The 15403-nt window shown below is 41.4% G+C and overlaps 1 protein-coding gene across 1 annotated transcript in view; it reads right to left on the reverse strand.

Annotated features, from left to right (window-relative positions):
• Positions 1-15403, reverse strand: part of LOC135703957 (kinesin-like protein CG14535) — a 382313-nt gene that overhangs the window by 231184 nt on the left and 135726 nt on the right. The window contains exon 4 of the mRNA XM_065225313.1: positions 6712-6931. Within this exon, the coding sequence (XP_065081385.1) occupies positions 6712-6931 (220 nt within the window). The remainder of the gene's footprint in view (positions 1-6711; positions 6932-15403) is intronic.

Raw genomic sequence — 15403 nt, forward strand, 5'->3', positions numbered from 1 at the left:
CGACGCCCATCACCCACCGTTTAGTTTACTAGTGGATGTGCACAGCGTCATCATAAACCACCAAATCGACGCGGATTCGGATGCAATTGACCCAGATTTCAGGCAATGCAACTTTGATGCAAACGTTATCTTGTTTTATGACAAGCTGTATTCACTCAATTGTTCCTCGTCGCCGTCGTATTTCAAGTTACGTCAACAGGAAGCCTTGGTGGACGGCTGAATTGCGAAATCAGCGTAATAGACTGAGGAAAGCACGCAAACGATATTTCGCTGATTAATCGAACGAGAACAGAGATTTCCTTCATCTAATTGAATCATCCTATAATGAACTTCTCTCTTCAAGCTACCAAGTATACATGCGCAAACTTGAATCCAACCTAAAACAAAATCCGTCGATGTTCTGGAGGTATGTTAAAAAGCAAAAGGCTAGCAATCGTGTACCGAATAACGTTATCTACGGTGATTCCATGGCCAGCACACCTGAAGATGCTGCCAATCTTTTTTCGATTTTTTTTTTCAAAGTGTGTTCTGTTCAACTTCTCCTGTGCCTCGCCCGGATTGTTTCCAACACGTGCCATCTTATGGTATCCACCTTCCAATCTTCAGTTTTTCTTGTGACGAAGTGTTAAGTACGTTGGCTATAGATGCTTCGAAAGGAGCGGGAGTCGATGGTCTGCCACCGATATTAGTGAAGAACTGCGCTGCATCTCTGGTTGAACCATTGACGTTACTGTTTAACTGTTTGTTAGAACAAAAAACGTTCCCAAGTTTATGGAAAACCGCGTCAATGATTCCTGTACACAAATCTGGCAGTTTAAACAATGTGGTAAACTATCGAGGGATTTCAATTCTCTGCTGTCTGGGAAGTTCTCGATTCACTAGTGCATAAGGTCGTGCTGAATGCAGCGAAACCGATTATCTCTGAGTATCAGCACGGATTCATACCACACCGGTCTACCACAACCAAGTTACTGTTCCGTGAGATAGAACGTCGCAACCAGGTGGACTCTATTTACATCGACTTTTCGAAAGCGTTCGACACCGTCCCTCATGCCTATGCCACAGAAAAACTGAAACGCATGGGATTTCCGGATTGGATTGCGGACTGGATAAGGTCATATTTAACGGGTCGAAAGGCATTTGTGCAAGTGAACTCGTCTCGTTCCAATGCGTTCGACATACCATCTGGCGTACCACAGGGTAGCGTGTTAGGACCTTTGCTCTTTGTCCTCTTTATTAACGACCTGTGCCTTCGAATATCCTCTGGAAAGCTCCTTTATGTTGATGACCTCAAAATCTTCAGAATTATCGCGTCTGTACTCGATTGTATTGTACTGCAGGCTGACATCGACGTAGTGTCAATCTGGTGCAAAGAGAATGGTATGAGCGTGAACATCAATAAATGCAAAACGATCACATTTAGTCGCTGTTTGTCAACGCTCACTCACCAATATCGAATTGACACTACTCCGCTAGAAGGTGTGCAATTTATTCGCGACTTGGGAGTTATAATTGACTCTAAACTTAGATTCAGCGAACATGTCTCCACCATGACAGCAAAAGGGGTTTATTCGTCGTAATGCTTCTCAAGTAACCGATGTGTACGCATTAAAATCACTCTTTTGTGCTTAAGTTTGGGCACCATATCACACGTCCCAGGTGATCCGCATTGAACGTATACAAAAAATGTTCATACGATTAGCACTCCGGAACCTACCGTGGAATGATCCCGTGAATCTTCCTGATTACCAACAAAGGTGCCATTTAATCAACTAAGAGTTGCTATCAGTGAGACGACTGAGATTGCAACAATTGGTTGTATTCGACATCCTGATGAACAACACCGACTGTCCAGATCTTCTACAGGAAGTTATGCTTAACGCACCTCAGCGCGAATTACGAAACTCTGCCCTAATTGTCATTCCCAGTCACAGGACTAGTTATGGATTTAATAGTCCGCTAAGTTCCTGTCTTAGAGCCTTTAATGCTGTTTGTGATGACTTCGATTTTAATTTAACTAGGCTCTGTTTTAAAAATAGGTTAAGAGTAAATGTGATAGGTTAAGATTAGTCTGTGCGAAACCGTCAAAGACTGAATAAATAAATAAATAAATATCACTTGAAAAACACAATTTCGTTCCAAGACCCGGAGAGACGAATGGCATATACCAATAGACTCATCTCAACGGGATCGGAAAATGTTTCTGTATGTGTGCATATATGTACACCCAACCGAGGGATGTAAGATTCGCTTACAATTCATGTGGGATTCATCATCAGAGGATGTTAGTGGAGACCGCATGAACCGAGGATGCGATATACCTAGCTGCGGTCCAATGCAAGAAAATTGGAAACCGAAAAATGTAAAGTATATTAGTGAGGTAAATTAGTTATGTCGAAAAAAATAGGAATCCGATTGCCGACTGAACTCGAACCAAGAACGCTTCGATTATCAGACCTGTGCTTTCTCCACTGCTCTCTTCATGCTCCTGAATATGGATAGCCTAAAAGCAAACATGAAGCGCTAATTTTCTCGCATACTCGACTTCGTATGCTTTTTCTGCTGGAGAGATTCGAAGCAAGTGTGTGCGTCGTTCTACAATGTTCTACAATGTGCGTCGTTCTACAAGCTTACTGGTATAGTCGAAAGCGTAGATAGAACACGAAATGAAAAAGACAAAAAACCATTACATCACCTGTAAGGTCAACTTCTAACATTCGCTGCAATGTTCATGAACAGAGAATGATAGGAAACGGAACTAACATTCATTGTAATAGATTTTTGGTTTGCGTGTATGTTTTTATTTATATATGTATGTATGTATGTAAGTTCATATGACTGTAACTCACTCACTTTTCGCAGTAATGACTAGACCAATTAGAGTGGAACAAGGTCCAGAAGATGTGTTTTAGATCCTCATAGATCGCTATTGATTTTGGTTCCGAAAATATGTACAATAATGTGTGTTCCAGGTTCCACTGGGGAATTCGCAAAATATTGATTTATCAAAAACTCATCATGCGACACCTCAAATCACATTAGAATTTTACTATAAGATCAATGGTGGACATATTCCCTGCGCTTTGGTCAGAGAGCGTATAGGGCATCGTTGTGCCAGATTGGTCGAGGCACATTTCGAGTATGAGAAGGTGGTTACAGTTTGCTCAAAAGTGCCTGAGCAAAATGCAAGTACTTTCAATGATTACCCGTAGTTGCAATGCCCAAGCAGCAACTTTGACTTTGTAAGAGTTGTTTACACCAGTATTTAAACTTAAAGACGGTTTTGAAACTTTCACAAGGTGTTTGGGTAGTGAAGGTATAATTTTGAGCTAAAATAGGATAAAGTCAAAACATTGAGAAACATAACGCATAATATAAAAAAATGCCTGAATTTGCAACCGATGAACCATTCTGATGGCCTATGGGTACCCAAGTAACCATATAGTCGCAATAAAGCTTTGTATATACTCACTTTGCGATAATATGGTTAGTTGGGGAATCCGATGAAAATAATCACTTCTTGAAACTAATCCCGGCTGTATGTATTTCTTTCTTTCTTTCTTTTGCAATTTGCATATAACACCGACGGAGTGCACATTCCAAGTGCTGGGTGACCTAAAGATGACCAGTGACATGGGACGCGAATGTCCTCCCAGAAAAGCAGGGGAATACAATAAAATTTGTTTTCGTTGAAGGATGTATCACAACAAAGGTAATTTAGATGCATAAAACAAATTTACACAAAAAACAAGGAAACGGGAAAGGAGACGTGAACATCAAGGTACGATGGAGACTCACTCATCACATTGGAACAACCAGATAAGTACACTTGCTTTTTATTTTATTGTACACAAATATCCCAATCATTTTATAACTAAATACGTGCCAGAATAAAAAGTTTTTTTTCTGGAAGTGAGAATACACTTGTGTATTTTTGCGGGGCTTATTGTATCAGAAAATGACCTCAGAATGTACGTGCAGAAACAGGCATTCTTGAAATGGGTCGTTTGATGTACGATAGAGCTGTCACCTTCCATCTCCACGGCTAAAAATGTTTGCACATTCGACATACAGAAAATGCAGATAAGTTTCTTCCATAAAAACTCTGCCGGTACAGAGGGCGATGGATTGTACTCACATACATACATACATACAAGATCAATGGTGGACATATCAGACCCAATGATCAAAATGTCCTCTTTCAGATGTACCGGATACCTCGGGAAAGTGGACAGATTCTGACATGCGCCGAAATACTCAAATCACATGGAACTCATCATAATGATTAGTGCAAGTATTTATATTGATTTTCCATTAAACTTCATTGATATTTATTTATGGAAGAGAAAAAGTGCGTATTCACGATCAAAATTTCTCACTCACTTTTCTCGACGAAAGCTCAACCGATTGGAGTGAAATCATTTCCATTTTGTTAAAACTGTTCTCCCATATGATGCTATTGAATTTTAGCCTGATCGCACATTGCGTCGCGCACATTTGAGCTTTTCAGTGACAGTGATTATAGACAGCCAAGTTATAGACCGACCAACGTGAGTTGACGTATCCAAACAAACCATCAAATCGTATGGAAAATTTTCGTTTTGGATACAACATGGCAGCACATTGACAGGTCTATAACAATGACAGCTTGTTCGTGTGGTGGACTTGAAAACGTGCGAATTTCCAATGCGTGTTGCAAAATGCATCGCACATGTAATTTGACTGAAGATTAAAACAGTGTAAACGAATAAATTTTAAAATCTTCCCTTGATTAAAAAAGTCTGTAAATATCTGTGAAAAACCTTAAGAGTCTGTAAATGTCTGTGACGAAAAAAATGTCTGTGAAAAAAAATATAAGTCTGTGAATTCACAGACATGTCTGTAAATCTGGCATCTCTGCTTCCAAGTAGCAATTGAGCTGGTTACGAACATGATTAATTTGATGCAGTCCTAGGTGGCTGTTTTTATCACAAATGAATTGTAATGTTTCGTTTCCACCTACAATCAGTAGCAGCAGAGAGTTATTATCATCAACATGAATAAAATTAACTGTCTTGTGGTTAAAATCTATCTTAAATATAAATTTTGGTTTGGGGTTCCACACTTTGCATTTTAGGTTCTGCAATATATAGGAATTTTTTATACGAGGGTTTTTAGCAAAGTGTGAGGGGGAAGTAAACAGATACAAAGGAACTAATTTCAGCCTTTATCAATATTTTTACCCCCACGTCTTCAAATTCTTGATGTTTTTCAATAGTGATTAATTCTGATTGAAGCGATAAGTACACCATCACCTGATTTTTTCTCTGATAATGATAAACTACGGTCACTTCGAAACACATTAAACTTCTTCACTTCTAATATTTTCAGACCAACTAGTTTCTGCCCTGAATATTATATCAAATATGCAGCCACTTATTTTATTTTGAATTTCATTTACAAAAATACCTCGACTTACAAACGTAATCACAAAATTTAACTACTAATTTTAACAACCCATCTAGAAAAGGTTCAGGAATAGGATAGTAGACTATGTTGTAAGCATTTTACTGTTTTGGTACATTACAACCAGAAATTGTACACCAACATTTACATAACATTACCGCTTGTTTTTGTTTTCGTTTATATTTTTCCATTTGAAGGCTACAGTGTGATTCTACTTTTCTATTGTGGAATGCATCAAATATTGTTAATTTATAGTGGGTGTGACCAAAACCTGATTCTTCAATTGTTAAGCATTTGAACAGTGAGGTGTCCGTCTTACGCCGAGGAGGAGGAGTACTACATTTATCCAATTTTTCTAAGGAATAACTTTTAAATTATGAAATAGTTTTTCATACTTTTTAAGAGTTCATCAATTGTTGGTTCTACTTAGAATCTACTGTAATGGAAAACAAACTTTACTAAAATGCAATTTAAATCTTCATATCATTTGAACTGCACTGAAACTTTTCTTTCGAAGACAATGTTGACTTCAGCCAGTTCTACCAGGTCACGATAATACTTGTTTGATAACTATATGCAAACGACTCACATCACCAATTCCAGAGCAGATGCTCGTTCTCTACTATGAATTCAAATGAGCACCGTAACAAATATGTGCAGTAAATTCTACCCTCAATTCAACCCTGCCGTAATCCATTGCACAAAAGAACACGAATCCCTTCCTCAACGCGAGTGACATGCACTCTCGAACCTCTCGTATGCTGTGAATTATTTGTATGCTGGAAACATGTCACACCACTTTTAGTGAGCCCCTCCTGTACAGACAACACTTCGGACAAAAAGTAACTTTATCTTTGTCCAATTGAAACCTTATTAGACCAAGGACCGACCAGCAGCAAAACATGACGATGGGAATAAAATAAAAAGTTTCCAGTTTCTGACTGACGGATCTCATGCCATCATCCCCCGGGACAATGAAGCCATTCGAGGAGCGGTGACATTGGACATAAATTGCACGTATTATGGCAAGCACAATTGCACACCACCCACCAAGGACTGAATGATGGCCAAGGAAAAGGATTGCATGATGGGAACTTGAGACTTGCCAAGCAGCAGCAGCAGTAAAACAGTTTTCGCTTACCGATTCCGGTCAGTCAGTATGGAAGGAGACGTAAAAATGCTCCACCGGAACCCCATCACAGTTTGTCACAGAATTGAAAAAAATAAATCGAGAAAAATGACCCTCTCCTCTCTCCTGGAACCTACCTTGCCCAGTCCAACGATTTCCCGGTTGGCCATCCGTCGAGCCAATCCGGCAGGCACTGGCGGTGGCGTCCGTTGAATTGCACCGCAGAAGCCACCAATTTCACCACCCCCCATTGCACTCATTTTACCGGTCTGCTGAAGTGGGTTCTGCTGCTGCGACGACGGTTGATGGTGGTGGTGGTGGTTGGTCACACTGCCCGAGGCTAAGCGTTGCGCAGCTCTGAAAAAAAAGAGACATGAAATGTGAAACGGATGAGAAAATTTTAAAATTGTTATTTAATGTTTACGTTGAAAATATTGGATTGGTTTTATGTGCGCTGTTTTTTTTTTCATGCAAGGTTCGTGTGAGGGCGAGGGATCCGAAGCCCTTTCGGGAAATATACGATGAGAAATAAATCAATTAGCATTTTATTCCATTTATTCGGTTCAACACTTGCTTAATGAAAATTGATACCGGACCACATGGGAAATTGGACGATGCTTTGCACTGAATAGAAGGTGGAGTGAATACTTCGCAGTTTCGGAATATATTTGAACTTGAAACTTGTTTTGATTCATTTGAAAGTGAAACCTAAAATAATAATTTCAATCGTCGTGTAAAACATCGTGTGAATTATACTAAATGATGCAAATCAAGTAAAAGTTTCAAAATTATTGTCTTTTTCAATAAGGTTGCTGTACAATCAAACCTTCTACTGTGACAATTAATAACCTAAAAGCCCCAAATTGTTTCTCTATGATAAGTTAGATTTGTAACTATGTTCGCTAAAGTGAATCATGAGCAATCAATCCTGTATAAGATCATTCTCAATCTTAAAAAATGAGCATTTTTGAGTAAATTTACATTGAAATAAGAAATTTTTTTAAAATCCTGATTTACAAAAAGTCAGGCGCGTGTTTAATCAATTCTGGGAGTAAGCATATCTGCTCAAACCTCGTGACAATTTAATTATAAAACTTACTCTTTATGCCAGACTTAGTTCACCACAAGCAACAGACAATCTTGACATACCCTTTCCCATTTCCTCGTTGAATTTTACTGCTAAAGGAAAAAAAAGCCTAACAACACCCTACAAGCAACGGCTTTGCAGACGAACCTAAAAACGTGCAGCAAACCCTCCGTCCCGTCAGTTGTACTTTTCATCATTTTCGCCTCCTTGAGCAAACTCTTGCTTCGGACAAAACTTTCCTGATGGCCCCTGTCCTGCCTGTCCTGTGGTGGCAACCGAAGCGGAACAATAGCCAACCAACGACTCGCCGACGGCAACGCTAACTGACGACGGTTGGCTTCCCACTCGCGGAGGAAGCACACCGGACATCCACGGCATCGAGAAAGAAAGTTTCTTGGCACAAATCCAACCCGTGGTCACCGCACACGGGCCAAAGGCGCAGGAGCAAGATGGATCGTCGTTTGTCCCGTTGTTTCCCTTTGTTTAATTTTGTACTTTTTCACTGTCCAACGGTGGTTCAGATTTTACGCCTTTCTCTCGATGTCTCGCCTGCCGGTCCAGATAAGCTGGTCCGGTTTGTTGAACATGAAATACTAGGGAAGGGACGCCAGTAGCAGCGGGAGATTTTCCTCGATGTAGGTTAAGGATGAGCCCCCGGAGCGGCCTGAGCACAAAAGACAGATCCTTCCAAGTGTCTCGTCATACGAAAAAGTTCTGACAAAAACATAATGTTTTATCATTTCGGATTGGTTTTTTTTTGCATGCACGAACTTGGTAACAGCATAAGAAGAATGGAAACTGCTCACGACTTGGAGTAAAGTTGACGAAGCTCTTAACGTGCTGCTTGAGAAGTTCTTACCCAGCAGTAACCGAAAAAGAAACTTCACAGGAAGCATCGCGTGGTTGTCGGTTGTCATTCGGTTAACTTTTCCTCCTCTTGAGCTTTTCCGTGAACGACGTCATCAAGCTGCTCATGTGGGACTGGCAGAAGGAAGAAAGGTGGCATGGGAGGAAATAAGTGTGCACTGTTCAAACCGAATTATACATACTTCTGTCGGTTTGCGCGTTGAGGGTGAACAACTTGACGGGATTGAAGTTTTTTCCCCGATGTTTGGTAACCCGACTCGTTTGTAAATTTGAAAAAAAAAATCGATGAGTTGGTAAGTTTTTTTTTAGCAAGATCTCAGCTGTTAATGAAAAGAAAAAAAAGAAATATACATCGAAAAACGTAGTCCTACGTCAAGCTTTAATAATTCACTTTGTGAAAACTGAAAATGGAACATGAAACAAAATTATGAAAGATTTTGAACATTGATAACTCAGCTGCCCCTGGATCAATTTCAATAATTTTATCACCAATCGATCAGAAATATGTCTACGCAATGCTTTCAACTGACGATTTTCAACAAGAAACTATTGAAAAAATGGTAATGTCAAGCATTATCCAAAGTACAAATAACAAGTGATAATTTTTCACTGTTTTCATGAAATAAACGTTGTTCCCAAACGCAGTCATCATAATCGAGTACCACTTGATTGCACATCATTCTGCTTTAACCTGGAAAGATATAAAACAACGCTGCTGTCTAACGGCGCCGGTGGTGTAGTGGTAACCGTGATTACCTCTCACCCCAGCACACCTGGGTTCGATCCCAGTCGGCGCCGCCGGGATGTTCTGATCACGCCTTCCTTCGGATGGGAAGTAAAGCTTTAGTAAAAAGCTTTAGTAAAGTAAAGTAAGCTTTACTTCCCAAGCCTTCGGATGGGAAGTAAAGCCGTTGGTCCCCGGTTCATGAGTTGATGGGTCGATAGGTAGGGTCCAGGTGTAGGAGCTGCCTTCCTGGCACGTCGGTAGCATTGGTGCTCAGCACGGAAAACAAGATCGACGGAAAAAACAAACCAAAGGAAAAAAAACGCTGCTGTCTAGCCTCAACTCATTAGTGATCATTCTCTGCTTGAACGTCAAGCAGTACAGTTCGGTCTTTGCTCGCTCTGTCGAGTTGTTCGATAAACCTATAGTTTGTTACAGATTGCAGATATACTGCACGTCGCGTCGTCAGTAGTGTCGGTCGCATCGCGTGATGCGAAGACAGCGCTCCTGGAGCAGACTTCGTGACCAAGCGGAGAAGAAGAACAGTGGTAAGGGTAGCTCGGTACCTACCTCAAATAGGTACGCTACTCTTCCCATGGATGTTGGGAATGCCAACCCAGTTCCGGTGATGCGGACGAAAAAGAGAAAGAAAAATCAAGGACAGTTAGATGGTACGAGCGGACGCGACGATGTTACCGCGACGAACGCCAGTGACATCGGTGATTTCGGTGACGCCGTCGAAACCGAGAATTCTGCCGGCCCGAGTGCGGCGAAAGTCAAGCTTTCTCCACGGGTGGTGAAGGTAATGCCACTCAAGACGCTCATTGGCGATTTTGCATCGCTGGGCATCGCAGCTGAGTACAAGATCAGCAGGATCGGCACTAAAGTGATGCTCCGGACGAAAGCGGAATACGAAATCGCCGTCAAATTCCTGAAGGATTCCAATGCCGAATACTTCACGCACGACATCCCCGGTGAAAAGCCCTTCAAGGTAGTCATCAGGGGTCTACCGGATGTTGATCCCAAGGCGATCGAAGAAGAACTCAAGGACCGATACAAGCTGGCCCCAATCGCTGTCTTTCGGATGACCAGGAGAGACGAAAACGTGAAGACGTACCCGGATTGTCTTTTCCTGGTGCACTTCCAGTAGGGAACGGTGACGCTTAATGCGCTGCAGGCTATCCGCTCAATCTACTCCATAATCGTACGATGGGAGCCATACCGTGGAGGCCATCGAGATGTGACCCAGTGCCAACGATGTCTGAACTTTGGACACGGCACTCGCAACTGCAACATTAAGCCACGCTGTAGCAACTGCGCTCAATAGCACGCCACTTCCAACTGCCCTGCGGATGGAGCCGTGGCAGACAGACAGTGCTCCAAACGCGAGGACTTCAAACGCATCCGAAAACAGGCAGCAGCTAACAACCAACCAGGACGCAAGAAGGACAAAGTCCCGGCAATTCGGACGGAGGATTTCCCGCCTCTTCGTGCTCCTCAGCAAAGGCAAGCGAATTCGCGGGTGCATTCCACTTAAGCAACTTCCGGCGATTCTGATGGCGAAAGCTCTCCATCCCCCCTGGATTCTGGAGACAACCAACAACAGAAAACAACAACCCCGATCTGTTCTCAGCGGATGAACTGATGGAAATTTTCGTCAACATGTCCGGTGCTCTTCGTAAGTGCCGCAATAAGCCCGAACAGATCCAAGTGCTCGGTAAGTTCATCATCCAATATGGCGTCTAAACCGCTAACTATCGTCACCTGGAATGCTTGCTCTGTAAGTGCAAAAGAGATTGAGCTTGCCAACTTCCTTGGCAAGCACAGCATCGACGTGGGGCTTCTAACCGAGACCCATCTAAAGTCCGGTGCCAGCTTCTGGTTGCCTGACCACAACATTATCCGGCTTGATCGCACCAGCTCCAGGGGGGGAGGGCTGTAGCGGTCCAGGGGGGGGGGGGCTGTAGCGGTCAAATCAAGTTTTGCACTCTGACCCACATCCGCACTTCTATCATCGAGGCCATTAGTGTGGAGGTCGAATCACCAACTGGTAACGTCCAGTTTATCGCTGTTTACTGCCCACGCCAGTGTACCGCAAGCAACGGACTAGGAATCCAATTCAAGAAGAACCTGACCGCCATCACCCGTACTAGTTCCCGATTCATCGTTGGGGGCGACCTGTACGCCCGCCATGAAGCTTGGCGGAACTATCAGAGGAACCGGAACAGATGTCTATTGTTCGACCATGCACAACATGGACTGTACACTGCGCAATTTCCGGACGAACCAACTTTAATCTCGCCGGCGGGAAATGCCTCCACCCTGGACTTTTTCCTGTCAAACATCGGACTATCCAAGCCGGAGGCGCACAACGATCTCAGCTCCGACCACCAACTGGTGGTGACTGAAGTCGGTGTCAACGTGGATCCTGCTAGAAGCTGCCTGCGTAAAGACTACCACCATGTCAACTGGGTGCAGTACGGACGAATGGTGGACAGCAACATCAATGAAAATCCACCGCTCGACGTAGATGACATCGACCGGACGTTGGAAGGACTCCAACAGGCCATATCCATGGTTGACGAGCAAAACGTTCAACAAATTCCTGTGAGGGGTATGTTTGTTGCTATTGATTCCCACACCCAATTACTGATTCGATTGAGAAATGTTCGTAGACGCCAGTTTCAGAGGACTGGAGATCTGGGCAAAAAACGTGAAATGGCCGATCTGAACAGTCAGATTGCTTCCGGAATGGATTCACTCCGAAATGAAAGTTTCAGGCGTGTTGTCTAGAATCCGGACGACCGCTCCAGACCATTCTGGAAGGTAGCCAATGTCCTGAAAACTCATCCCAAACCCGTTCCACCTCTCAGAGTCGAAAATGATGTTGATCGGCTTTTAATCACCCCACAGGAGAATGCAAATGCGACCGGCAAGCATGTAGCTTCATCGCATTTGCTTCGCTCGACTATCCAAAGTCCGCTCGATGATCAGGTTGCGCAATGCGTTCAAAACCTAGATGCCTCCCCTTGTTTCGTGCTTCCGACGGATGCACCAAGAAAATGAAGGCTCCCCGTGTTTGACGGTATATTCAACTTGATCTTGAAGAGACTCAGCATGAAAGTGCAGTCTCTTCTAACCGCTATCTTCAACAGATGTTTGGAACTGCACTACTTTCTAAGCATCTGGAAAGTAGCTAAAATCATACCAATCCGCAAACCCGGTAAGGATCCAACATTGTCTTCAAGCTACAGACCAATCAGCCTCCTTTCAGCGCTGAGCAAATTGTTCAAGAAACTCATTCTCGTTTGCTCAAGTTGTATCCAAGTCCACAGCCATGGCCTTAGACGTTGAAAAGGCGTTTGACAATGTTTGGCATGACGGACTTGTGTACAAGCTTTGTAACTATACACAGAAAAAAGTCGCATAATATCACGTCTCGATTAATTTTGATGTATAGTTGGCATAAAAATTGCATACAATATTGACATGAAACATCGTAAAATTACGCCAAATCTAGCGTTAATAACGTGTGCGCTGTGTATCGCAGAATTTTACATGAATTTTTCAGATAGTATATACATCATTGCATTATAGTTTCATGTTGATATTAGTATAGCATTTCCTCCCCTCTCTGAAAACCATTAGCCATCACGTATGAAGTAACAAAACACTTTGATTGTATACAAAAGTTCTTGTTCTACGATTGATGTCAATTTCTAAGCGTCAAAAGTTTACATATTTGATTAGATTAGCAAAAAAAAAAAAAAAAATCTGCAAAGACATTATGAGAAATTTAGGGTTTTCATTTTTTTTTAATTTTTACTTGAAAGTACTACAATATTTTTCGCAATTTTATCCCAGAAAAACATAATTTTTCTCTACAACTATGTCTAAGACGTCATCGCAGTTCGGCTTTATATTCCGTCGTGTATAGAAGTGCGCTGGTTTAGCTCCCACGCTCCCAGTGTTGTTTCCATTGTGTGCAATAATCCGTTGCGAATATTATCATCACAGTTTCTTTCCCCGGAATTTCGAGAAATTCGAATCGTGTCGATTTATATGAAAATGGCGACATGCAGAATGTGGCGTTTGCTGCCTCTGGCTGTGTGGATTGGCTTCAGTTGTTCTATGTATCTGTGTATATTCGGACCGTTTCTGTGTATATGCAAGCTGGCGTGAAAGTGTGTAAGTGTGTGGCTTTAGAAGCGAAGAGGGGAGAAATCGTACAGAAAATGCTCTAGTTCTGTTGGGTAGTGCAGCAATACGGTAGTGTGCGGTCGCGATCATGGCTACTTTGTGGTTAATGTTGTGTTGTGGAAAAATAAAAGCGTTGGAAGTGCTGTCAGTGTGTTGGTTGGTAATTTAACTCGAGAACAAATTCCAATAGAATGGCTTCGAAACGATGAATCACTCAAGTGAAATAAGAAGAAGACTTAGGAGATGTGTTAAGTGAACCCTACACGATTGCTTTTATTGACAATAATCGTATTGTCAATACATGCTATATTGACGTCAATATATCGAGATTGACAATATTTCTGAATTCACATCATCAATATTATTGTCAATAATTCCCCTTCGCGTCAATATATTGATGCGTGTGGGGTTTGCTTTAGAGCAATATCAATGGTGGTTGTAGCGTAAACATTGATGATCAACGTGTGCTGGACGAGATGACATGTACGGTCAGGACCGGCCAATAATGCGAGCAGGATTTTGGTGAGACCTGTCCATAAATTTTGACAACACTTTTTTTAAAACTTCAAAGGTTCCATACCGATGCGATGGTATGAGGGAGACAGCTGTTTTCACCGGCTTTTGGATGCCACCGCAGCTTTATTCTATTTCTTGACCGAGTGAAATGTGTATGCCACAGTGTACTCTATAGCAGTGATATATGCCTTGGATAATGTAGTAGCTGACCCATGGTAGGGGAAATGGAGGAAAGTCTGAGGGTCGGTGATTACATGTCAATCATCTGGATTATCTTAATCTTAATACAGACCCGATACAGAATACAGATTTATCACAGATTTTTAAATTACAATACAGATTTATACAGATTTTTATAAAATGCTTGAGAAAAAAAAATTCAAAATTTATAAAAACAAAATAATTTACTCGATTTTATCAGCGTACCCCCTTCTCTCCAAAATTAATTGTTGTGCTAAAAACCATATTTGGTTGAGTGGTAGTTTTATCAAATATCCGAGAGTTTTGCCCCTCCAGTGGTTGGAAAACTGTTTTTGCAGTATGGAGAATCTCACAAAATTCGCGACTCTCTACTAAATATAACTTCACAGAAGGAAAAAGACGAACATGAAAGAAAACGAAATCCAATTTGGCTCAAAAGACTAGAAGAAGCTTACTCGTCGCTATGCTCCTCTAACATAAAAAAAAAAAATAAAAAGTTTATGGAACATTTAATCGATTCCACTGTGCGTTTATATAGCTGCCTTTTAATAACTCATGATGACATCAAAATTTGATGTAGTTTTATTTTGTTTTTTCGGCATGCATGCAATAACATGTTGATAACTAAATTTGTAATCTAAATAAAATATCTATATCAAAATAAGTTATCAAGCAGTTCTCACTAATATCAATATATGTTATAATTTTGATATTCTTCGCATATCTTTTAGCTCTCATTTTTGTTCTGTTAGCCATCAACTCCATCAAAATGAAATCAATTTGAGTTATCAGGAATAATGAAAACAACATAATTATTGTTTACATTTAGTTCTCACCCTCTGCTCGGGAACCTATCAAATTTCCAACGACAATTAATCATGTTATGGTGTTTTTGTCAGCATTCACAACCAGAGGACCAACCGCTTTCGGATGCATATGGAGCTGGTAGTAAACGATTTGAGATTGTATGGCGATTTACAGTATTAATTGAATATTTCCAATATAAGCATGTTTGTTAAATACAAGAAAAGTGCCCGAGCACATTAAAATGGTACAAACACAAGTACTCGTAAACATTTTACTTGCATTGAAAATGTATTTCGTAAGAAATTGCGGATTTTCTGATATTCTCCATACTGCAAAAATGATTTTACCAGCACTGGCGAGGCGACATCTCTCGACTTTTCGGTGTAACTACCACACAAATGATGTAATTAATTGTATTCATCTATAT

Source organism: Ochlerotatus camptorhynchus, unplaced genomic scaffold (assembly GCF_037179485.1).
Source record: "Ochlerotatus camptorhynchus isolate MF236.1 unplaced genomic scaffold, CSIRO-AGI_Acam_v1.1 ptg000225l, whole genome shotgun sequence".
Taxonomy (NCBI): Eukaryota; Metazoa; Arthropoda; class Insecta; order Diptera; family Culicidae; genus Ochlerotatus; species Ochlerotatus camptorhynchus.